This window comes from Mytilus galloprovincialis, chromosome 9 (genome assembly GCF_965363235.1).
Source record: "Mytilus galloprovincialis chromosome 9, xbMytGall1.hap1.1, whole genome shotgun sequence".
In the NCBI taxonomy this organism is placed as follows: domain Eukaryota; kingdom Metazoa; phylum Mollusca; class Bivalvia; order Mytilida; family Mytilidae; genus Mytilus; species Mytilus galloprovincialis.
In genome coordinates, this window is record NC_134846.1 from 74,839,944 (window position 1) to 74,867,562 (window position 27,619).

At 31.6% G+C, this 27,619-nt stretch overlaps 1 protein-coding gene and 1 long non-coding RNA gene across 2 annotated transcripts; both read left to right on the plus strand.

Moving 5' to 3' along the window:
- Positions 1-1,343: 1,343 nt before the first annotated feature.
- Positions 1,344-27,429, plus strand: LOC143045940 (eukaryotic translation initiation factor 3 subunit L-like). The gene is made up of 19 exons (XM_076218790.1): positions 1,344-1,467; positions 8,850-8,901; positions 15,096-15,249; positions 15,686-15,765; positions 16,329-16,390; positions 17,421-17,490; positions 18,101-18,174; positions 18,655-18,735; positions 19,118-19,208; positions 20,013-20,167; positions 20,712-20,882; positions 21,393-21,526; positions 22,081-22,180; positions 22,591-22,664; positions 22,909-22,966; positions 24,821-24,859; positions 25,450-25,542; positions 26,040-26,120; positions 27,312-27,429. The coding sequence occupies exons 1-19, from the start codon at positions 1,426-1,428 to the stop codon at positions 27,339-27,341; spliced, it is 1,641 nt and encodes a 546-aa protein (XP_076074905.1). The 5' UTR covers positions 1,344-1,425; the 3' UTR covers positions 27,342-27,429.
- Positions 4,458-6,895, plus strand: LOC143045933 (uncharacterized). Its single transcript, XR_012969046.1, has 2 exons — positions 4,458-4,983; positions 5,461-6,895. It is a non-coding gene; the product is annotated as an uncharacterized LOC143045933 (long non-coding RNA).
- Positions 27,430-27,619: the final 190 nt, after the last annotated feature.

Sequence of the window (27,619 nt, forward strand, 5' to 3'; positions counted from 1 at the left end):
TTTTTTATAATAAAATTCAAATCTGAATCTGACTTACATCTAGAAATTGACAATGAGGGCCGGTTGAAAACAAAACATTACGACAAAAGAAATGATTTCAGCTTCCCAATTGTGAATTTTCCATATTTATGTAGCAACATTCCAGCAGCGCCTGCATACGGAGTATAGATACGATATTCCCGCGCTTGTATTTCCTATCATGATTTTCTTGATAGAGGATTGATGCTCACCAGGAAGCTATCAAACCAAGAGTTCAAAATGGTAAAGTTGAAATCATCCCTTCGTAAATTTTACGGACGCCATCACGAGTTGGTTGACCGTTATGGAATAACCGTTTCACAAATGATATCGGATATGCTCTTTAATGTTGTAACTACAATGCCCTTCCCTTTTCCCGAATGTGACCTTCCGAATTAGTCGACTATTTACCTGATTTGTAATAACATAAGCAACACGACGGTAGATATGTACCAGGATTTGAGAATTTTTGAATATGATGATTTATGATAGTTTGTATGAGTGTAACCAATGTAACCAATGTAACCATTATGTCAATGGGGGTTACAAAACAAGGTAACTGAATTATGGTGCACATTTTGTGCCTTATATGCACGACGGGTGCCACCTGTGGAGCAGGATCTGCTTACCCTTCCGGAGCAGCTGATATCACCCCCAGTTTTTACTGGGGTTCGTGTTGCTTAGTCTTTTGTTTTCTATGTTGTGTCTTCTGTACTATTTTTTGACTGTTTGTGTTTTTATTTTTTTAAATATGGCGATGTCAGTTTATTTTCCATCTATGAGTTTGACTGTCCCTCAGGTATCTATCGCCCCTCTTTTACCGATATAAAAACTATAAAAAAAATATACAAAAGATACAACTTGATATAAGGCAGCGTGGCATGTTAACAGCTAAATAAAGCCATACTAATAACCCACCAAGTTACAATGATCTGATGCAAACTCTAAATAAAAGGTTCTCCCCTCCTAATCAGTCTGAAATCATTATATGACTCAAATTGATGCTAGAATTAGGAGAAGAGGCGAGTCTTTACCAGAATTAGCACATGTACGCCTGGCTAGTCCAACAGCCCCACTATATGTTCAAGATAACCTAGCATACAGAGCATTCCGAAATGCACTTAATGACCAAGAGCTCGAATGGGCTATTGTCCAAACTAGCACTGATATCATTGATTAGGGCGGAACGAGAAGGTTCATGGGATATTCATTTGACCTCCATTTCCTCAAGTTGACGTTTGTTTGCAGGAATTTAAATCTACATTATGTTCGACTATTGTCTGATCAGCTTAGTTGTAAAAGTACGAGTTGGCAAAGGTACGAGCTGTCTTGTACTCCGATGTCCGACTTTGTGTTCTTTTTCTTTTCGTCAAGAGCAGACAACTCTCTCGTAGATTTTTTTCCAACATGTGGAGTGACGAACCACCAGCATCTTTTGCTCCTCCTGAAGTAAATATGAATGTTTTTGATATAAAATCTTGTATATAGAATATACACAGGTCGTTTGTATATGTTATATGTATTTCAATGGAATTCCTGATTCGTTCAATACAGGATAGTGCATCATATTGTTGAACTCCTTGACATGACAGCCCGACTTCTCTGTAAAACTATAAATAGACTCAATCTTTTGACCAGAAGATAATCCGGTACTTGTTCCAGCTTAAACTAGTGATGTCCATTTATTAGTTTAAGACTATTTTGTATTTTTTTTATTCATCTCAAACATGAAAAATTAACATTGAATATTCTCACAAAGGAAATGACACTTGTCTCTGAAAAAATGTCTACATTCTACAGTACGTGTATATACCTTTATTCAACACAATGTTCCCAACTCATTTTTTAGAAATGAAACTTGATCAAGAATTTTCATTGTAGTTGGCTAAGTATTCAGTAAAGTGCTGTTTCAATGGGTGTCCAAGAAAAATGCATTTTTTTCATATTTTAAATTATTTTGAGTTTTAATGCAGGTAGCTAATCAATCCACTGTATGATGAAGAGATAATATAAACAGTCTCATATGAAAAGTTTATTGTTGAATAAAGTATTTTATAAATGAAGTGTTGAATTCCCTAATTTTTACATGCTTATTTTGTGACATGATCGAATGACCCAAAACCAAAATTGTTTTATAAACCCTTTTTTTATGAATGGCAACTAGGTAAAAAGGATTAACAGGTAATACAATAATTTTAGCAAGGTTTAGGACACTAAAACATGAAAAATCTTCGAAAAATTAGAAGTAAAAACAATTTTAAACATGTTAAATGGTCACGTTGTCGGACTAACATTTTCTGTCTTCTTCCTAAGTGAAAATGAAATATAACTTATGTAACAATAGAGGGCAATTAAATGCACGAAATATCTTGAAGCTTGAGCTTATTAACTAAAATGTGATAATTCATCATGAAGATACAGCAGAAAGTTTTAGTTTTTTCAGGAATTGTCATTAAAGTTTACTCTTGAAAAATCTGTCCAACCGTAACGGGCGAACATTTCAATTTTCATTTGCAAGTTGCCTACTCAGTTTTTGGTTTTTTTAATGTTTATGACAACATATTTAATGACAATCGCGATGCGCATACAGTAATGCTGTCAACCGTTCCTTTTTACTCAAAGTCAACGACATCGAAGGGGTGAATGCTCTTTCTGTCCAACCAAGAGATGGAAGTTACATCTGAATTAATGTTACATCCAACATCCAACATATTCTCTACAATGGCTACCACAAGTCATGGAATCGATTTGCTTCCACTTCGACAATAACTAAACCTTAAATAGTACCGTATATATGAAAAATAAAGAGGTTTTAAACTGTTGACAGTGTAAATTGGACATTATTTTGAACATTAGGACGTAACAAGGGTCCAATAATGTTCTGTTGGATGAACCTTAGGACAAAATCTTCTAATGTCGGACGTAACAGCTTTTTAAAAGTAAAAAGAAACTTGTCAAGAACTAACGAGTCCACATAAATTCAAAAACAGTTCTAAAGAGGTGCCCATTTTTAAATTGCCATTTGGATCAGTAAAATCATGCATTCTGTCCTATCTTTGTCCGACAGGGAATATAATCTCCTATGTTTGTCCTACATCAAATGAATTCTGTACACTGTTCATCCAACAGTTTTTTATGGTTTCATTTTATCCATTTATTTAATAATGAACCATTTGACCTCTTGCTGAGGAACACCAACTGTAGATATTAGTATAAACAGCATAGTTTTGATTTTGTTTTTGACTTTGAATGATGCAAATAGAACAAATTCTCATCCAAAAATGTCCCCGTTTGTCCGACATATTTTAAGATTTTTCAAACTTATAAGTTAGTTTTTGAAAAATTTAACGAAATGATATTCTTTAATTGAAGATCTTATGAACTGCCAAAGAAAAATTAATATATTTATTAAGGAAGCCTACATATACAGTGTTCCAGCTTGAATCTCAGGGCAGAAGGGTGCTTCTTGTCTGAAAGGGCACTTTAGCGCAATAACCCAAATTGTAAGGGCACTGTTTGGCAGTGTATTAATAACCTTGAATATATGTATTATATATTGCTAGGCTCAGCTGCAGAACATTACTTGTATTTTAACCTTATTCAGAAATTCCAAGTGTTGGTTCCAGTAAGATTTTTTTATTATCAAATTATCATACCATGACACAAAGCATATCATTTTAATTGATGTAAATTTATGCAAACTGTGCATTTTGATCAGGAAAAAAATCCTTAGAAAAATCTTTTTTTTTATTTTATAATTTATATAACTTAATTATACAAGTCTATTAAAATAAACAAGTAGTTCTGAAAGATGGAGCTAAACAAAATTGAATTTGTTATGTAATTAAATTATTTACATTAAAACTACTTGTTTAGACATATAGTATTTGTGTTATTGAAAGTTACCTAACTTGTAAATTGTTACAAAAAAGTATTAAGAAGTGCACACCGAAGTGCTCCTAAGTAGGGAGTTTTATAAATATAACAGGTGATACAAGAGATGATTATATTATAATGATGCAATAATACATTGCATACATGTATATAACAGAAGGTATAAACTCCATTATGGTTAAAAAATAAAAGCATTTGTTAAGTGCTCCTATGTAAGGAGGATTATAATACAAGAAATAAAACAGGAAGTGGTGCAATCTTGTTATGTTCAAATACAAATTTCTTTGGTTCTTCTTTTAATTTCATACTCGTGGTTATAAAAACAAAACGTTTTTACCAATCTACCAATTTACTCAAAACTTAGTCTGCCTTTTAAATTGTTTTAAATTTTCTTTAAAAATATTTTTTTTTATGTGTACATAAGCTATGATACGTAAACATTACAAATGGCTAACATGTCAGCATTTTCATTCTGTATTAAATATCTAGTATTTGTTCAATTATCTTAAATCCACTAATTAGCAGTGAACAATCATTAGCGGGCATAGGACATTTAAGCGAAAAAGAAAAAAGCACATAGGGTCATTTGAGCGCCAACTTCATAGGACATTTGAGCGCCGGGATATTAACCTTACCTGAGTTTTCAGACAGGACATTTGAGCGAAATTTTCCCTGATAATTTTACACGAATTAAGATTTTTTTTTAAAAGTAAGAAAAAAAAGTAAGATTTAGTTATAAATATTTTTTATTTTATTTCACACCCGAGTAATTCGACCGGTTCTGGCTGGTTTATGTAAGTGAAATCCTAAGTTGATCTCTATTTACCAATCAATTCTACTATAATTCATTGGCTATGCAAATTTTCTTTGTTCTAAAATTCTTATATATATATCTATTAAGTGAAATGTCCCTTGGCACTTGAAATCTTAATACTAATAATACATGTACGTGTTAAAATGGATATTATTTTGACCGAGACTAATAAGGGAAAAAGAAGCCTTGTTTGTGACAGTTTCCGATATAGAGTGGACAAAACACTAAAAGGAGAAGAAATATCCTGGAGATGTACAGTAAGTACCTTTTTTTACAAATTTAATGTTAATGTAAACTACTTGTTCGTCTGTTACGCTTCAACTTCCATAACTTCTTTTAATTTTGATTTATATCTATATCATTATATGTCTATCTTATACCTCCTTTAGATTAATTTTTTAACACATTTGAATATAAGCTACCACATATAGGGTTAGGTATCAAGGCTCCATGTTGAAGGTCGTACTGTAACCTATATAACATTGTTAGGTTGATTTTCTAGGCACTTTACAATATTCATACAATACACTGTAAAAATTGTGCTTAGAGCCTAAACATGTTTAGGAAAATGTTTAGAAGCTAAACACATAAATGTCTGTGGTGTTCCCATTCTAAACATGTTATGAATTTCATTTCATTTCATTTCATACTACATCTTATTTTTATGTCTTGCAATAGCAAATGAAAAAGCATTTAAACACTTCAATTGTATTTGTCCTTTCAATATTTTTCAGGCAAAAGGTTGCAAAGCAAGACTGAGGACGGATTGTACCGGAACCGTTATAATTCAACAGAAAAATACTCATAACCATGATACCAGTGATCGTGACAATGAACGTCACTTGCTGCGGGTACGATAAAAAAAAAAAGCGGATGATGATATTGCTCAACGTCCTTCAAAAATTATCCGTACAGAGTTACAGAACATGGATGAAGCAAATCTAAAGTCTGAAGACATTGGCAGCGTTTCAAAGGCTATATATAGAAAGAGGCGTAAATCTCACCCTGCACTTCCTAAATCTAGAGAGGAAACACACCAATCATTAAAGAAGATTAATATTCAGTCAAATAAATTTGAAAATTTTGTGCAGTTTAATGATGAACAAACTGGTATAATTATTCTTACGTGTCCAACCAATCTTGAATGTTTATGCAGTGTGCCGGAAATTTTTATGGATGGTACTTACAAATATTGCCCAAAGTTCTTTAAACAGTTATATACTATTCATGGCTATAACAAAGGAAATTATGTCCCTCTTGTATTCTGCTTACTTCCTGGAAAGTCTGAAGAAATTTACGTGCATTGCTTTTCCTCAATTGTCAAGCTATGTTCCGATCAAGGTCACACACTTCAACCGAAAGCAGTACACGTCGATTTTGAAGAACGGGTAATGAAAGTTATGAAGGATTTTTTCCCGTCTATAGAGATCAAATGCTGTAGGTTTCACTTAGGCCAAGCCTGGTGGCGAAAAATCCAGAAAGTTGGACTTAGTCAACAATACAAAGAGCTTGATTCAGACATTAGTAAATGGCTTAAAGGGATTTTTGGGATAGCCTTTTTAGCTCCAGACGAAGTAGCCGACTGTTTCGTAGAAGATTTTATGGCCGTTGTACCTAACGACAAGCCTTGTATAGAATTTGCAGATTACCTGACTGATACTTATATAACAGATGAATCGTTATTTCCCCCTCATCTCTGGGCCGAAGTTCCATCCTCGTTAAAACGTACTAACAATGGGCCCGAATCATTTCATGCCCATTATAACGAGCAGTTCTATCACAGTCATCCATCAATTTATATTTTCCTTGACACTATTATCAAATTGCAATCTGTGACTTACATAAAAATTCGGAGTTTGAACATTGATGCACCGCAGAGCCGAACAGAAAAGGAGAAGGAACAGAATCTCCGGGATTTGCATTCGAAATACTGCCAGCAGGAAATTACGAGGGATTTTTATGTCAGAAGCCTGGGATATAAGTTCCAAGCCCGAACAGACTTGTAAATAATGCCGTTGCCGAGTTTTATGTTTTATGACAGTGCTTTGTTTTTAGTGCTTTGTTTACAATTAAAAGATGTTTTAATCTTTTTGTTGGTAAACTCCTGTTTTATGACTGTGCTTTGTTTTTAGTGCTTTGTTTTTTACAATTAAAATATGTTTTAATCTTTTTGTTGGTAAACTCCTCATTTAATGAACTATATTCGTGGTGTGATTGCCAATAAGACAATTCTCTATCCAAGACTTGTTTTCGCTCAAATGTCCTACGCTTATTCTTATTTTCGCTCAAATGTCCTAAAATTTAGGCGCTCAAATGTCCTATACTTTGGCGCTCAAACGTCCTTTTTTTTTCGCTCAAATGTCCTGTCAATGCGCTCAAATGTCCATTGCCGTCATTAGCAGAGGTGATAAAACTGCCAAAGGCATTAGGTATTTAACTTAATCCTATTGTCAGTTAATTAGTGTTACACAATCACTCAGGTAACAATTTTACCGGAAACGCCAGAAGGCATGAAATTTGTAAAATGTATCTTTTGAAAAGGCAGAGGGGGGCATTCTTTGGCTTTGGAGGGCAGAAGGGCGGGGGTAAGGGCACCAAGGGCGGGGCGCCCTTCTATTTAGGGCAGGCGGGAACACTGATATAAAAGGAAAATATTCATTTTTCAATGTCCTGTTACGTCCAACATAACCTCTGACCAACATGCTATTTAGGTCTAATTTTATGTTTTCTGACTAAATAACTATCTTTTTACATGAAAAACCCTAAACTAGAATCATTTTCCTTTCAGAAAATCATGTTATTATGATTGAAACAGCTACTTTTAAAATCATACATTTTGTCACACACTTGCAACACTATACTGAATACATAGCCAGACTTTGCTTCTGTGGTTGTCTATACCTCTTAACATGCTTAAACTTGATACATGTACATATATATGGTAAATATACATTAAAATTTAAATTACCTTCAAAATGCTGTCTACACACCAATATCTGTTGTCATATCATTCATAGCTAGCTTTCCAAGTTAGGCTAACAATAAATTCTGTTATCTCACTGCAAAATGAAACCCAAGGTTCATCTGGACCCTTTGGCTGAAATGGCTGTGTTTAACTCTGGATTTTGCAATGCACTCTTTTTGTCCCTGCAGAAGATGATAAAACAAATAAACACCTGAGTTTCATTTCATATGGTCCACTTAAGTCCACAGTTTATATCACCAATTATTGTCAGGTACACAGTTTATATCACCAATTATATATTGTCAGGTACATTTTGTCCTCCTATTGCCTATGCCAATCAATACAGTTCACTCAATTATTACTTGTGAGGGAAGTTCTCAAACCTCTTTCCCAACCTTGTTAATAGTGACACCTTCTGGAGAAATGAAAACAGTGCACTGCAAAATCCAGTTAAATTTTTAATTTTTTCTAAAACATGAAATATAAATGTACATTTGAATTTTATTTATCTAGAGCATGCTATGCCTTAAAAAAAATAAGATACGCAGATTTGTCGGTAGTCCAAGTAAATTTTAAGGTGAAAAGCTAAGGCAGCCATTTTAGCCAAAGGGTCCCAGGGATTTTCCTACCCTCATATTTGGGTCCAAATATGGGCCCCTGTCTCAAAGAGAAGTATTCTTTTTTTCCCCAATTTTCAACTCTAAAATTCCCAATTGTATATAGACATTGTTGCAAGATTTTGTTGGTGTCATAATGCGGTATTTTATTTACAAATCTCTTGAATTTTGTTCACATTTTATGCAATTATAACTTATTCCTTCTCAGAATGCAGAATTTTGCACCTAATTTTTCAAAATTTTCTAAAGAGACCATGTCTACAAACCCCATTTCCAAGTTGCACTTGGCTGGTGGTGTGTGCCATCGTTATACAAATGTAAATAAACTAACTATATTTTCTCAATTTTATTCAAATTTGGGTTTCATATATACATACATGTAAATACTTGTAAGAAACATAAGCTCTTACAATGTCTTAAGAGCTCTTTAACCAACTGATATTAATAAACAAAAATTCATGTCTATGCAATGCATATTTTGATTTAAAACAGTGAATGTTTATTGGAGTGATTACTCTAAAACATTTTGTTTTTATTTCAGTATTATCCAGCATATCCTCAACCAGGTGCCACTGATTATGATGCACACACAGGTATGTTACAACAGTGTATGTAAATTGGGATTCTATATAGAATAATCATACATTGTCCTGAAATATCAATTTTATTTATACAAGGCTTAGAAACAGGTAGAAAGCAAGGCTGTGCCGAATATTTCTACCTATTTCAAGCCTAGTTCAAATAACATTGATATTGGAGACAATGTATGGTTATTCTTTATGTACTGCAACTCTTACAACTGCTCTAAATAAAGAATATAGGGTTAAAATCATTATTTTTTAATTTGTAGCGAACAATGTAAAATTTCCGCGAACCTGTATTTATTATTGATGTCATAAATAAAACTCTCTTGAAACACATTGTCAACGTCATAAACAAGGCGATATACGGTCAGTGACTGTTTATCACATATGAATATACAGTCAATGCAATTTGACTGCTCAATTAGCACAGCTGCAGTATATATACATTAGTGTACCCCATGTGTGACCTTTAATCATAGTTCACTATATTTAAAATATTCTTAACTTTTGGGACTGATATCACTATGGTAAATAAAATTGTACTAGTACGTACTCATGTCTTGAAAATCAGTCAAAATAAAGAATTTTATAGATTTATTGCACTAACATGGATGAACATTTATCCTAGCAGTAGTAATGTTGCATGAGCTTGAAAGTGTTATGTGAGTTACTGTGAGGTACAGTATTCCTCTACATGTATGTTAGTGTAAAAATCCTTTAATGATATAGTATTATAATAACAGTGATGATACTTAAAGTCATATGAAACGAGTGACTGGTGAAAAATAATGTTTATCCAATTCTTGAACCAATGCATGTATATATCATTAGCTTAAGTCTTCTGTGCATGATTTTATTATTTATCATATACTTGTATAAAATATTACTAAAATTTTACAGTTTAATAACATTTTAAAATATCAAAGGCTATAAAAGAATTACTAGGTTTATTAAACAGATTCCTAAGAATTTCCATAGCGGGCTGATAAAGGTGCCTTTATTAACTGCTTCCGGAATGTTATCACATGCCTTTCCGTTAATTTCCGTGACGTTTATCACATGCAACGTCGTGCATTTCCGGAAATTTGTTTGAAAACGGCAAGTGATAAGAATTTTCACAAAATGGTTGAGGAGCAGAAATGAATTAAGTTAAACATGTTACGAAAGACATAGATAAGGTGACAATATTATTGAAGAACATGATAATTGTTGTGACAAGATAAATAAAATGCTTGTAATATCAATAAAAACAATTAAAAGTTAAGATTTATTTTTGGTTGTCTGTAAATGTTATAAATCTGAAAGTGCAATGACAAACAAAATTAAATTTTAAAAGTTCTTGTCTGTATTTCTTCTGCTGAAGTATATGATAAAAAGATAATTACATGTCATTTTTCATATCAGACCCTTTATCGGCCCTCGTTCATGATATTAGCCCTCGAGCCTGCGGCTCTTGGGCTGATATCATAACCTTGGGCCGATAAAGGGTCTGATATGAAAAATGCCATGTAATAATCTATACTTATTACACAAATGTATTGTTTAATTGTCAATTTTTTTTTCTCTCTGTTTATTATGATGTGAAAATATGGTAGCTCATTACTTGTCGTGTTTTGAAGCCGAAGTTTTCCCTATTGTCACCTTATAGTAAACAATCAACAAAGGAGCATGGATATTGAGCACATGTTTGCATACGGAAAATAGGTCGGCGAATTGCTTTCTGGAAGCAAGCAATTAAAAAAAAGTAAACTACTTCTAAATGTGGACAAATTAAAGAATTTTCTTCAGAAAAAAGTATATGTACATAAGTTTAAGATTGAAAACTATCCATTTTGTTATAAAAAACATATGCATTAATTTTTATACGACCGCAAAAATTTTAATTTTTTGGTCGTATATTGCTATCACGTTGGCGTCGTCGTCGTCGTCGTCGTCCGAATACTTTTAGTTTTCGCACTCTAACTTTAGTAAAAGTGAATAGAAATCAATGAAATTTTAACACAAGGTTTTTGACCACAAAAGGAAGGTTGGGATTGATTTTGGGAGTTTTGGTCCCAATATTTTAGGAATTAGGGGCCAAAAAGGGCCCAAATAAGCATTTTCTTGGTTTTCGCACTATAACTTTAGTTTAAGTGAATAGAAATCTATGAAATTTTGACACAAGGTTTATGACCACAAAAGGAAGGTTGGGATTGATTTTGGGAGTTTTGGTTCCAACAGTTTAGGAATTAAGGGCCAAAAAAGGGCCCAAATAAGCATTATTCTTGGTTTTCGCACAATAACTTTAGTATAAGTAAATAGAAATCAATGAAATTTTAACACAAGGTTTATGACCACAAAAGGAAGGTTCGGATTGATTTTTGGAGTTGAGGTCACAACAGTTTATGATTTAGGGGCCAAAAAGGGGCCCAAATAAGCATTATTTTTGGTTTTTCCACCATAACTTTAGTATAAGTAAATAGAAATCTATGAAATTTAAACACAAGGTTTATGACCATAAAAGGAAGGTTGGGTTTGATTTTGGGAGTTTTGGTCCTAACAGTTTAGGAATAAGGGGCCCAAAGGGTCCAAAATTGAACTTTGTGTGATTTCATCAAAAATTGAATAATTGGGGTTCTTTGATATGCCGAATCTAACTATGTATGTAGATTCTTAATTTTTGGTCCCGTTACATTAAGGTCCAAAGGGTCCAAAATTAAACTTAGTTTGATTTTAACAAAAATTGAATCCTTGGGGTTCTTTGATATGCTGAATTTAAAAATGTACTTAGATTTTTAATTATTGGCCTAGTTTTCAAGTTGGTCCAAATGGGGGTCCAAAATTAAACTTTGTTTGATTTCATCAAAAATTGAATAAATGGGTTCTTTGATATGCCAAATCTAACTGTGTATGTAGATTCTTAATTTTTGGTCCAGTTTTCAAATTGGTCTACATTAAGGTCCAAAGCGTCCAAAATTAAACTAAGTTTGATTTTAACAAAAATTAAATTCTTGGGCTTATTTGATATGCTTTATCTAAATATGTACTTTGATTTTTGATTATGGGCCCAGTTTTCAAGTTGGTCCAAATCAGGATTCCATATCAAGTATTGTGCAATAGCAAGAAATTTTCAATTGCACAGTATTGCACAATAGCAAGAAATATCTAATTGCACAATATTGTGCAATAGCAATTAATTTTCAATTGGAGTTATCTTTCTTTGTATAGAATAGTAGTTGATAATATATGTTGGAAATTTGCCAGACATGACTATGATGTCATTTTCTATTTTTATTTGCCAATAACTTTATGTAAATAACTTCATTGGAAATTTGCCAATATAAAATGTTGCTGATGAAGCTTTTTTAGCTCACCTGGCCCGAAGGGCCAAGTGAGCTATTCTCATCACTTGGCGTCCGTCGTCCGTCGTCCGTCGTCGTTAACTTTTACAAAAATCTTCTCCTCTGAAACTACTGGGCCAAATCAAACCAAACTTGGCCACAATCATCATTGGGGTATCTAGTTTAAAAAATGTGTGGCGTGACCCGGTCAACCAACCAAGATGGCCGCCACGGCTAAAAATAGAACATAGGGGTAAAATGCAGTTTTTGGCTTATAACTCAAAAACCAAAGCATTTAGAGCAAATCTGACATGGGGTAAAAATGTTTATCAGGTCAAGATCTATCTGCCCTGAAATTTTCAGATGAATCGGTCAATCGGTTGTTGGGTTGCTGCCCCTGAATTGGTAATTTTGAAGAAATTTTGCTGTTTTTGGTTATTATCTTGAATATTATTATAGTTAGAGATAAACTGTAAACAGCAATAATGTTCAGCAAAGTAAGATCTACAAATAAGTCAACATGACCAAAATGGTCAGTTGACCCGTTTAGGAGTTATTGCCCTTTATAGTCAATTTTTAACCATTTTTCGTTAATTAAAGTAATCTTTTACAAAAATCTTCTCCTCTGAAACTACTTGGCCAAATTAATCCAAACTTGGCCACAATCATCTTTGGGGTATCTAGTTTAAAAAATGTGTGGCGTGACCTGGTCAACCAACCAAGATGGCCGCCACGGCTAAAAATAGAACAAAGGGGTAAAATGCAGTTTTTGGCTTATAACTCAAAAACCAAAGCATTTTGAGGAAATCTGACATGGGATAAAAATGTTTATCAGGTCAAGATCTATCTGCCTTTAAATTTTCAGATGAATCGGTCAATCGGTTGTTGGGTTGCTGCCCCTGAATTGGTAATTTTGAGGAAATTTTGCTGTTTTTGGTTATTATCTTGAATATTATTATAGATAGAGATAAACTGTAAACAGCAATAATGTTCAGCAAAGTAAGATCTACAAATAAGTCAACATGACCAAAATGGTCAGTTGACCCGTTTAGGAGTTATTGCCCTTTATAGTCAATTTTTAACCATTTTTCGTAAATTAAAGTAATCTTTTACAAAAATCTTCTCCTCTGAAACTACTTGGCCAAATTAATCCAAACTTGGCCACAATCATCTTTGGGGTATCTAGTTTAAAAAATGTGTGGCGTGACCTGGTCAACCAACCAAGATGGCCGCCACCGCTAAAAATAGAACATAGGGGTAAAATGCAGTTTTTGGCTTATAACTCAAATACCAAAGCATTTTGAGGTAATCTGACAGGGGATAAAAATGTTTATCAGGTCAAGAACTATCTGCCCTGAAATTTTCAGATGAATCGGTCAATCGGTTGTTGGGTTGCTGCCCCTGAATTGGTAATTTTGAAGAAATTTTGCTGTTTTTGGTTATTATCTTGAATATTATTATAGTTAGAGATAAACTGTAAACAGCAATAATGTTCAGCAAAGTAAGATCTACAAATAAGTCAACATGACCTAAATGGTCAATTGACCCCTTAAGGAGTTATTGCCCTTTATAGTCAATTTTTAACAATTTTCATTAATTTGGTAAATTTATGTAAATTTTTACCAAATATAGTTCTCTGTTACTAATGGGCAAAGTTCATGATAGATATAATTGTAAGAAGCAAAATCGTTCAGTAAAGTAAGAACTTCAAACACATCACCATCACCAAAATACAATTTTGTCATGAATCCATTTGTGTCCTTTGTTTAATATGCACATAGACCAAGGTGAGCGACACAGGCTCTTTAGAGCCTCTAGTTTCCTTATCTTATCTAAAATGTTTTTAGATAATGTATGTTGGACATTTGCCAGACATGACTATGATGTCATTTTCTATTTTTATTTGCCAATAACTTTATGTAAATAACTTCATTGGAAATTTGCCAATATAAAATGTTGCTGATGAAGTTTTTTTTATTGTTTTATACAATAAATAATGTATATTCACTTTTACTACCAACCAATCTTTACCATTCAGTGATAACAAGCACTTTATTTTACATTTTAATATTTTATGATGTATTTAAAAGAGTAGTTATTGTTGCAAACTCCATTAGAAATTTGAATTGATATCAGTTTTGGAAAAAGGGAAACAGGGATGTGAAAAAAAGGGGGGGGGGTTAAATTTTTCTCATTTCAGATTTCATAAATAAAAAGAAAATTTCTTCAAACATTTTTTTGAGAGGATTAATATTCAACAGCATAGTGAATTACTCAAAGGCAAAAAAAAAAAAGTTCATTAGATCACATTCATTCTGTGTCAGAAACCTATGCTGTGTCAACTATTTAATTTTAGATTTAAAAAGTTTGAAGAAGAAATCTTTAATTGATTTGTAAAATCTTGACATTTGTTTTGTGTAAAAAAAAAAAACCATGTAATGTCAAAAATTTGATCACAATCCAAATTCAGAGCTGTATCATGCTTGAATGTTTTGTCCATACTTGCCCCAACTGTTCAGGGTTCGACCTCTGCGGTCGTATAAAGCTGCGCCCTGCGGAGCACCTGGTTTTAATTTGAGGTTTCATATGACTTTAATTCAATTCCTGTTGCTCTGATGCCTGCAGTAAGGAAGCTGTGTCAATTTCTGCTACCTTACTTATCCTCTCCTTTGCTTGTGTGCAATATTGTTTTAATCTAAACAAAAATGTAAAAAGAACCAGTTGACTATGAATTTTCTAATTGTTTATATATTATTTATCCTATTCCAATTGCATTTAAGAATGGTTTTGAAAACCATAATAGGTGAATTATTTTTTTTTTCTAAAACTCATAAAACTTTTAAGGTAAATGATTGAATAAAGCAATGTTATATTTTTTTTAAGGTGATCCACGCCAAGATCTGGAATATGAAAGACAATATGCCCAACAGACGTCCTCGTATATAGTACCAGATGTCATCAAGAATTTCCTTATGGTATTCCAGAAGGCTATAAATGACCAGAATCTATATGAAATTCAAAATGCATATGAAAATGGGTATGTCTCTAAGTGCATAAACTATACACATGATGCAGGTGTTAAACAAATTTCTAGCTTCTTTCAATGTGTTCAAATTCATTATATTTAAAGATGTAGTTTATCAGCTCAGGTAATGAAATGAAATTTACTCATGTTAACCACATGTAAATATAAGGTAAATATTGATTTGGTACTTAACAATTGTTTAAAAAGGTGCACTTTAAAGACCATTTGTGTACACCAATTATCAAAGCTATCCAGCAGTATATAGATAAATTTGCCAAGTTAATACTGTACTTATAACTAGGAACTGTTCATAAGGCCAAAAAAGGTATGTACTTATTCCAGGCTAACACTAATTTTAAGTGCTAACCATTATTAAAGTTTTACACAAAAGAATTAATTCAAAAAATCTTCTGAATATACAACTGATTTGGTTTATGTACAATTTTAGATTCAACAAGCTGACAGACAGATTCTTCAAGACAACTCCTTGGCCAGAATCAGAAATAATTGCTCCCATAGTGCAAAATGGTAAAGATTTGTATAAATAAACTGTATGATGTTGTTTATAGTATGTTTGGTAAATGATGTATGCTTATCCAGTGCAATTAAAGATGTTATGATTCATATCATGCATGTGGAGAATGTCCATTACAAAAAAATTTTTTTTAAAATACATTAGACAGTGCTGGTGGATTGGTGAACAGAAGTTTATATTTTTTATTCCTTTGCTGTTAAACTCTTATGCAGAATAAGAACCTAGTTAGAAATAACATATCTTTGAGCATCACATTAAAAAAATATGTGTGAATGTTTAAAGTACTGCCAATTTACATTTCAAATGTTACAATTCTATTCAAAAAAATATAACAACCAAGAAAATATACAATTTAAAATGTTAGTCTACCTACAGCAATATAAAATTCTAGTCAAAATCATACAAATGGCATTAACAGTGAACAAGCACTTCAGAATGTACCAACATACAATTTATTAAGCTGCATGTAACTGTATTAAGAAATACAAAGATATTATTGCAGCCCAATCACTCTTGTAATGTATGTTAGTATTTATAGAAACCTTTCTTTTTTCAGACCACACATTTCTGGTGTTGTACAAAGAACTGTATTACAGACATATATATGCCAGAGTACAAGTAAGTGTAACTTGTGTCAAATTTCACCCATCATGTAACCTGCTTTACATTATTATATAAATTATTCTTTTTCTGTTTGTAACCATAGCTATATAATTATATTAACTTTGTTTTATGTTTTCTACATATTCATAGTTTAACGAATAACATGGAAAGATTTAAAAGACAGTATCGGAGCTAAGTGAGATTACCTGAAATAGATTGATTGATTAATTGTTGGTGATTAACACTACTCTCAACACTTTTAGCTTTTTTGTTGCAGTAAGTTTTTATTGAAGTTACAGCACATTCCATTGAGTGTGTAGCCAAAGGTAATATCTTTGGTTAGCTGAACCGTGAAGTCATTGTTAGGTTAGGTAAACTACCCTACTTTAAGAATAGACTAGTCCGACAGAAAACCAATCGATCTCTCTGTTGGACTATGCTACTTCGAAAGGAGGGTCGTATACCTTACCTAATAATGACTTCACGGCTCAGCTAACAAGCAAGCTAACCAAAGATATTACCTTTTGCTACACACTCGATGGAATCCGCTGTAATTAGTTAATTAGGATTGGAATTGAAATGCTCCTGTGGTTTATGGTTTCTATGTCACAACCTCAATTTGACAGGCTAGTCATACAGTAGATGATCTACCATATTAAATAGTTTTAAATCCAGCTGAAGTCAGCAGTTATCTTTGACAAAATGCCAGTCTAGTGACAGGCACAAATTGTAAATGAAGAATAAATGGTAAAAATAAGGAGATGTGGTATGATTGCTATTGAGCCACTATTAAGTAAAGACCAAAGGACAAAGATGTGAACAAGAACAAAAAGTCCCAGCATGCATGCACACTAATTCTATGTACCATAATAGGCTAAATAATTTCTTAAAAAATCATTACATTGGAATATTAAATTTAGGATAATAAAAAAATGTTTAACTTCACTCTCCCCTCATGGTATTCAGAATGTCTCCTTACATTATTTGATTTTTTTTTAGGAAAAGACTTGTTACACTCAATGTTAATTTCATATTTTTGTTTCAGACTGGACCTACACTAGAACAGATGTTTGAATCCTACTACAACTACTGTAATCTGTTCAACTTTATCCTTAGTAAGTATTGTGCTGCTTTGTTATATGTGAAAAGGCAATTGTATTATGAATTCATTTAATTTTCAGGGTATTATAGCATTTTTTTTAGGTTACATTTCAAATTCTTTATAGTATTTGTATTTTATCTATCTTAAATTGAGACCATAAAAAAGAATAGGTTTGTTTGCCCAAACACTACCTACCCAGAAAAAAGCTGCCTACTCAAATTCTTTTTTTGTCTTGATTTGAAGAAGTTTTTTTTTTAATCAGATAGGCATGAAGACTAATAAACACCCGATACTTCAATTTCTCTTTAAAAAAAAAAGAAGAAAATGCCTACCTACCTACCTACCCACTGTCTCAACCTTTGGGTAGGGTTTGGGCAAACCAAAATATTTTTAATTGTGGCCTGAATAATTTTCAAAAATTCATGTTTTTGAAATGCATTTGATTGTATTTTAGTACCTTTTCCTTTTATATACTTGGTTTCCTTAACTTCTTGAGCATCCTTAATACCGGATTATGGTTATTCATAAGCATATGATGTTTGTTCCGAAATTGTTTACTTTACAAACTCTTGAAAAATAAGGCACAATTAAAAACTAATGTTGAAACATGTTGTGTATAATAGATGCAGAAGGACCTGTGCATTTAGAGCTACCAAACCAGTGGTTATGGGATATCATTGATGAATTCATTTATCAGGTTTGTATAGACTAGTTAAGGGATGTCACCAATTACTATAATCACCAATAACTTTCTTTTGTATATTCTCAAAGATATATATGATTGTTTGTATTACAACATGTAGAGTTACCATCAATGTTTATGAGATGCTATAATATAAGTAATACCTTTATGTAGTGGTTACAAGCTTTAGTATTTCAAACACATAAGTGAAATATCTTTAGATGCTAAAAGCAAAGGTTGATATATTTTTTTTCTTTGGTTAGTACACTTTGTGTCCCTTGAAAAAAAAAAAAAACCATTTTATTGTATTATATGACACATTTCTAAATCATTGCAGTGGTAATACCTAGGCCACCTATTTACAATGGGATAAAGAACTTGAACATGATAAAACTGATCCTCATCTTAAATCTGCTTTTGGTAATTAGTAATGTTGAACATCAAATAAATAAATATGTAGCATTTCAAGAAACCAATGCTTTGTTTCGTTCTTAGTTTCAGTGTTTCAGTATACATAGAAGTAAAATTGGTAAGAAGTCAGAAGATGAAATCAATGTACTAAGAGGACACCCAAAGGTAAACTTTATTGTGGAAACTTTGTAGATTGTGAATTCTGTCAGTTTTAGGTTGCCATTATATTATGCCTTAGAGTTATTTTTGGCTTATACTTTTTAATTATAGATATATCACAACGGTCATTCAACGGTATTAACAAAACATACATTATACTTCGTGAAATTCTTGAAAATAGTTTGATATGAAAATGACCAAGAGCTTCAGGCTAAACCTGATGTCTTTGACGTTGATATTATTCATGTTATTTGGAATATCGAAAACCTGCAATGAATTGTTTTGAAGTGTTGCATTATAAAAAAGTTGGCTTTCAAATAGTGCTAGAAAAGAAAATTTTATATTTGAATAGTACTGTCTTGCTATGTATTTTTTAATTTGTTTTTAGATCTGGAATGTACATAGTGTATTGAATGTGTTACATTCTCTAGTAGAGAAGTCAAGTATCAACAGACAGCTAGAAGTCTATACTAGTGGAGGTCAGTCAAATTGTAGAAATATCAAAGTTAAAAGTTTTCTATGAATGTCTGATTATTTTCTTTTGTTCATTTTATCTTTTCATCAGAAATTACTAATTTTATCTGAATCTGACCTAGAAATAGTATAAAAAATCTTTTATTAAATATCCCTTATTTGATTGACTTTTAAATATCTACTTTTAGACTCAAGATAAAATCTTAGGAATTGTATATATATAAATGTTGACTGACAGTCTGGCAAACCCTTCTTTAATTCTCTACTAAGTTGATATTCTTAAATTATTACCATTATAAATATAGATTCTACCACTGCATCGAGTGTGATACAGTATTTAGCCACTTCAGACAGTTAAATTTTCAAATTTAAAACGTGAGGCTCGCCGAGTGTTTTAGATATTTAAAATTTAACTGTCTAGAGTGGATAAATATTGTATTACATGAGATTTGGAGGTGGAATCTGTTTCCCTTATGATTTTCAAACACTATGCAGGCAAACTTATTCCTTCCTTACGAATAATCTGCAAAAAGATGTGTACTTTCTATGTGACGTCATCAGGCGTGGTCGTCTTTTATCATGCCGTTGCAATAGGAAATTCACAGGAAAGCAAGAAAATTCGATGTCATAATCGGATTTTAACCAATGCTGAACTGAGATCAAAAGAACCACATGTTGATTCAATTTTTTATACAATCGGTGCAGAAAGGGATAAATTCACGAAGAATTAGAGAAAGTATTATATCTATTTGAGGAAAGTATCACATGAACTTTGAATTTTAAAGTGATCTTTATTGTTATATTTACAGGTGATCCAGAAAGTGTAGCTGGAGAGTTTGGACAGCATTCTCTGTATAAAATGTTGGGATACTTCAGTTTGATTGGCTTACTTAGATTACACTCCTTATTAGGCGATTACTATCAAGCACTTAAAGTTCTGGAAAGTATTGACTTCAACAAAAAGGTAATTTCAGTAATGTTATAAGCGTATGGTAAAGTAAGTCTTTTTTAGACATAATATTGATTTCTAGCATACTGTCTTTTAACTACTTTTGGTTGGGTACTGATTTTATTGGTAGAGATAAAGTTTCCTAAAGGCCTGTATGCAAACTATTGGTTGGGTACTGATTTTATTGGTAGAGATAAAGTTTCCTAAAGGCCTGTATGCAAACTATTGCGATCCAAGAAAGTTGGTATCCACAAAAATAAATATTAATTAATTCACAGTATGTGAAAAAAACATCCAGTACCATAACTACAGCATAAAAATATGAAATATGCTACAGAAATATAAGCCTCTCCTCCTTTCATAAGAGAAAAAAATGAAACATGGATTGAGCTCAATATTATTTTAAATAAAGAATGATATGAAAAACCTTACAATGCATTTGAAACTTTGATTTGATGAAATTGCCTGAAGTCCATCTTTTAGAAAATTGTCATGCCACATAACATTTACAGCTCTATTCCAAACACTGTTTAAGATACAAAAATGTTTATATTTCTAGAACATGTATTCCCGAGTACCAGCGTGTCAGATTACTACTTTCTATTATGTTGGATTCTGTTATATGATGATGAGGAGATACCAGGATGCTATCAGGACTTTATCTAATGTATTACTGTACATTCAGAGAACCAAACAAATGTTCCAGTCTAGAGCACAGCTGTATGATCAGGTAAAACTACTACTGAATATAATTATATTATATAAGACATAAACTATGCTTCCTTGAACTGATCATAAGATTGCAACACATCAATGTGTAGTTTGCTTGATCTGAGTTGAGCATTGGCCAAAATGCAAATTATCTTGCTTTCCTCTGATTTCATTTCTGTGAGATCACATAGAAAGAACATAATCTTTTTTGCAGATCATTGAAAAAGAATGAGAATAGTAGGTGTATGACATACCACATATACAGTTTTTTTAAAGATTGTTTTTACAGAAAGGATCTTTTTCTGTTTATCAATAGATCCTTTTAGACATTTATCATGTTTATGGCACCTGCTTTGTTATAAATGCATAATATCTTGAATGGGCCTACTTAAATAGTGTTTTGATTTTTTTATATAAACTTATGTTTTCAAACTGTTTCTTGGTCAACGATATGTTATATATACTGTATCCATAATTTCATTTTTAAAAGTAGGGTATTTAAATTAACTATAAAATTTATTTTGTACAGATAACAAAAATGAATGATAAAATGTACACTTTGTTGGCCCAATGTCTGGTGTTACATCCAATGAGAATAGACGAAAGTGTCCACTCACAACTCAGAGAAAAGTTTGCTGATAAAATGTTGAGAATGCAAAAAGGGTAAGATCTTGTGGTGATAGCAATGAAATTATACTGAAATCCAAATTATATCTTTAGTATATAAACTGTCTGTCTGTTTCTAACATGTATATGATCCCAACTCAAGAGTGTGGTTTCATAAGAGGATTCTGGAAAAATTTAGAATTCATAGAGGCACAAATAAAATGTCTATATAATGTATCAATTAAAATTCTTGTTAAATGGTAATAATAACATAATACCAAAGTTTTGTATAATTCAGTTATTTGGGGTGACCCAGGCATTCCAAAAGTTATATTTGATTTCTGTATAAAATGCATCATTTATAACTGATCATGCTCTCTCTGAAAGCATTGCAAAGTTATAAGCAAAAGGCAAGTAATTTTCTTGTTATTCCAAGAAATGTAATTATAAAAACTGAATGCTTCTTTTTGTAACTTTACTCCAAAAATTGATTTTCAATCATAAAACGTAGTTGTCTTTCCCAAGAATATATGGACTTATTTTATGTTGTCTGAATTATGCATGTTTATTTGATATGTGACTGGTGATACTCAGATTTCTTTTCATTGCAGAGACATTGAAGAGTTTACATCCAACTTTTCCTTTGCTTGTCCTAAGTTTTTGTCACCAGTACCACCTAACTATGACACACCTTCAGTAGTGAACCATAAGGTTTGTATATATATTTCAACTAATCAATTGTATAATTTTTCAAAGATTAAATAAGTTGTTTGGTATTCCAACTTCATGAAGGAAATTCTAAAAAAAAAATTAAATTGATCGCTCAGTGTTTTTCTGAGTAAAAAGTCTTATATGGACAAGTATGTTATTTTCTCAAGAAATGTCATGCAGTTTATAAAAAGATAACCATAACTATTAACAATATATATTTGTGCTAAACAACAGCTATGGGGCAAATTCTTATTCAGAACATAATAAGAAACATAAAAAAGATCAAATGATCTCTATAAATGAAAGGTAATATTTTTGTATATTTAATCTTTATTAAATAGCAGATATACTTGCGGACACATAAGTAAATTCTTTAACATTTCTGGAATGGTTTGTTTTTATCATTTCAGGAACCATTTATGCTTCAACATAAAGTATTTATTGATGAGGTCCAGCAACAGATTCTTTTGCCAACCATTAGAAGGTGTGTAATCATATTGTAATCTGAATTTTCTTTATTTATTTTAAATTAAGGTCAGGTTAAAGAAAATGGATGATGTCTAAGATTTTATATGATTTTGTTCAAATGTTGCATTTTGAATATTATTAAATTTATATTCTTATTATAAAATAGATGCACATTTGCATTGGATGCACAAAGAATCTTCAGATGATGAAATTGTCTTGTAATGATCATTTCTCTTCATAATGTTTTATAATCATTTCAGCTATTTGAAGTTATATACAACACTCCCATTGTCAAAGCTTGCAGGATTTATGGAAATGGTATGTAAATATCTAATAATTTTTGGGATACGATTGCTTTCAAGCAATCTGTAGACTTATACCAGTGGCTCAGGACAATGCCCTCACGTCAACCGTTTTATTCTAAACATTAAGGACCATCTCAGATTCTTATGATTGTCTTGGTTTAAAAGGTAAAAACAAACAAAGGGATTGAACTTAAACAACTTTCCTATAATGTTCTTTTCATAATCTTCATGTTTGATATTTCCCTTGACTTAAATGCGTGTTTTTAACAACACGGAAAATCAGAATCAAGCAGTATTTGTATTTAGTGTTTTTATGAATTTAGAAACACGTCAGAGGGAATTCCCCAGTTGTGATTAAAATGTGCGAGTTCTCTGTATTCCGATAAATCTATTTCTGTCATATAATAACTGAAGTGGAGTTTTACTTATATGTCACCGTTATTAAACTGATATTTGTACTTCCATAAAAAATAGAGAACCATTTAGGTTTAATATACGTTCTTACTACAGGGTTTGTTTAGGTAATTATGCGCATGCGTACAGTTTTCTCAAGGGGTACTAGGTTAAACGGTTGCTCTGGATTCCCCACTCGATTGATTAATTTATAACTCATGGGATCCTTTCTATGTATGTCTGCTATTGAGGTTATTGTTGTTGCATAATTTTAAATCATATGCATCATTTAAATTAAAATAAATTAGTCCACATCGTTAAGATTTATTTTCAACACCCCTTCAGGCGAAATAGAGTCTTCCATATTATCGTTTCGAGTTGTCTCCCTTCCGGAAGTCACTTCTGTGAATTCTCAACCAAAACATTACGTCGAGAAAAATCAACTCGTTCTGTCGATAAACGTCGTATTGTATTAAAAACGATCGCAATTTAAACCGAGGAATGTGCACGGGAAGGAGTCATGATCACTGACCCAAAGGAAATTAAATATTTAAAGAGTTAGAAATGGGGTTCCTCCTAGAATTAACGTAGGAAAATAGGTGATAATATACGAAGTGAAATACTTCTCTCACTCTGAGTCTCAGTGACTGCTGTGGAAAGTAAACTTGGAATTGATAGTACAAAAATAAAACACAATAGGCCTAAGTACATTGTTCATACACTTTTAACCGGGATTGGCTATTTTGTTACTATTCAGATTACGTAAATTACATTTTACATGTGCAGTTGAATTAGTTTTGAAATAATATTATCCAGCTACATGTATACATGTGCCAATGAAAACAATGGCAATCGTATCCCTCAGAGCAATCTACTCTTTGATTTATCTTTTAAATTTGTTTTTCAATTAAAAAGGTGATAGACCATTATATTATGAACTCACTATAACGAACTAACCAGAGATAACAACATTGTCAAATATAAATAGGATTTGTCCGTGATTGCAACATACAATTATCTTACTATAATAGTCTTAGACATTTTCTTTGTCAATTTAACCGCTGTGGAAGCATTATATATTTGATAATATTTTTCATATTTTTAATCACACAAAAAATTCTCAATCTAAGGAAATTGGTGTATAGGAAAATGAATTATCAGTGTAAGTTTAAAAAAGATTCTTACTGTATAAAATAATTGATTAATAAAGTTTTCTTTCAGTTACACATTATATGCCAAAGATACAACTTTTAAAAATAAAGGACACACATATTTTGGCAATCAGAAATCTATCTTTTAATTGATAAATTTTCAAGATATAAAAACTAAAATAAAAATAGAATAAAATATACAGGTGTGAAAGAGTTAATGCAATCTGCTACATTAAAACTGTAGAAATTTTTCTTGATTAAGTTTCCTTATAGGATACGTAATGAGTGATATCTCCACACATGATATTTGTTTTCCATTTCAGCCTGTTGAGGAATTAAAGACACATTTAATGTGTTTCAAAGTAAGTAACTGTACTGTATTGTCATCATTATAATATAGATTGTACATAAATATTGATTTGTAAAAGCTGAGTAGATAGGAAAGCAAAACATTCTGTTTTATTTGAAACAAGCTAAAGCATCAGGATATACTAGTTGAATTTAAGGGTGATTTATGAATTTTTAAAAGATATAGGTAAGGTTTTTGTACTTAAAGATATATCCAATTAAATGATAAACAAGAAATTTAAGGTTAATGAAAAGGTGACATTTATTGCATATGAAATCATTTTCGAAATTGAAAAATAGCTATATATAGTTAAAACAAAACCATTTGTGACTTAGCTACAACATTATTATTCATATAATAAATTAAGGCAGTGGCAGTTTGGTTTGGGGTCACTTTCTTTATGCAAGAAAACTCACTGTCTATCTATGGTATATGATAGTGGTAGTAATCACAAATACTTAAGACTAAGCCAAAAAAATGCCTATCTGGTTTAGTCTAAATCTAGTAACATCATAACATAAAAATATACATGGGCACAGACTGATCTATCGTTTTACTTGGCGACAGTAAACATAGTTATATATGGATTTATTGTCATTTTAGCATAAGATGAAGAATGTGGTATGGACAAAAGGAACAAGTGGTTTGGAGGGAGAATTTCAGTCAGCATCTGAAGTAGACTTCTATATTGATAAGGTAAAAATAAGTTATTTATAGAGGAATTGTGGAATTCAGAGATATAAATGAAAACTACCTCAGTTACACCATCTTTTGAAATGATAGAAGTCTGAACTATTTGATATTTTATGATAATAATTAGAAATATCTTCAAAAATCTATGCTCTGAATTAATTATTATTTTTGGATTCCAAATTTCATTGGTACAGGTAAACTACAAATTTAAATGTTTAATGAAGTACAAATTGTCTATATACAGATTTCAAAACTGTGAAATCAAATATCCACGATTTAATAATATACCCATACCCACGAGAATAAATGAATCTACAATACACCACATTTATGGTTTTGTGATTGAGCTAAATTCTTTTTTTTTTTTGTACTCAGCAGTACACCTTGTCTTATCATTTCTAAAGTGCAGAATAACTGCCTGAAGATAAGATAATGAGTTCAAGTCTATGCATGTTTAATAAATGAGTAAACAAGAAATGACACTGAGACTTATTTTGTAGGATATGATACATATAGCTGATACTAAGGTAGCCAGACGTTATGGAGATTTCTTTATCAGACAGATACACAAGTTTGAAGAGGTTAGTCAGTGCAATTGTCTTCATTTTTTTTTAATTTAAGGATGCCTTAATAACACTCTGTGAAACCAAAATACTTCAAAAAGTAGTATGTAGTTGTAGTTTGATTCAAATTAAACAAGTCTTTGGCCACATTTATGTTTAGAAATTATAAAGATCACTAAAAGTGAAACCACTTTCATGTGTGTAGGTAGTGTCACTAAATATTTATGGGGATAGATAAAAACCACAATGACTTTTTGATTGAGCAAATGAGAATGAACATTACTGAATATAAAGATAAGAAAATGTGGTATGATTACCAATAAAACAACTCTCTATAAGAGACCAGATGATTTAGACTATTACACATCTGTAGGTCCCCTTATGGCGTATAACAATGAGCAAAATCCATACCACAGAGCCAGTTGAAAAGGTCATAAATTGACAAAAGTGAAACAGTTCAAGCATGAAAACTTATGGTCAGATTTATGTACAAAACAATTAACGAGAAAACAAATATGATATAGAGCAACAAATGCACACCCCCTGAATAACAGGTGCCTAATTTTGGACAGACACATACAGAATAGAGTGGGGTTAAACATGTTTGCTGGAACCAAATACTTCCCCTCACCTAGGACAGTGGGGTAACTGTACAACATGACAACAAACAATAAAAATCAGTTAAAAAGGGCTCAACTCAACTAATCAATACAAACCTAAAAATCTGAGAGTACAAACAGATACTGAAAGCTAGTTCAAACCCATTAATAAGTAATGAAAAAAATCATGTATCTAAGACTTAAATATCAGTACAGATCACACATCAAATGGATTAAATACATCATTAATAGTCAGAGAAAAACTTCACCTTGCAATGAATATTGTCAGGCTGTGAATGTTTACTTCTGTTTATTGTTAAAACAGAAGTACAGAAATCTTGAATGAAAAACAATCCGGGCATTTTTAAACACTTTTCTTATAAAGAAACCTGTACACAAAATTCATTTATCCTTTAAGTATGATATGAACAGACAACAAATCTATGAAATTTTGGGTGAAGATTAATTTTGAAAATCTGCTTAAAGAATTATAAACTTTCATAAATACTGGTAGTTTTAAATTTAAGCGACTACTACAAATTTATAATATTTTCAATAACTTGAACAACACACTGAAAAATATTTTAATCATTTAATGTTTATCTTTCAGATTACAAAAAGTTTAAAGCAAGTCAACTGATAGACAGTTCCAATATGGATTATTGATATGAACATCTCTTAATCTTCATACATAGTGTAATAATGCCATTAAAATGAAGTCAGTAAAATTGTCTGTATTCTTTCAAAGCCATTATTGTTATATTTGATGCTGTTTTGTTTTCAGTTCCTGATATTGCTTTCTCTGATGAATGCAAGCATCATGTCTTGTTGTGACAGTATAATTCAGATATGGAATATCATAAATGTTCTGCTTCTTATATATCTATTTTACATGTATTGAAGTTTATTTTGCTCTTT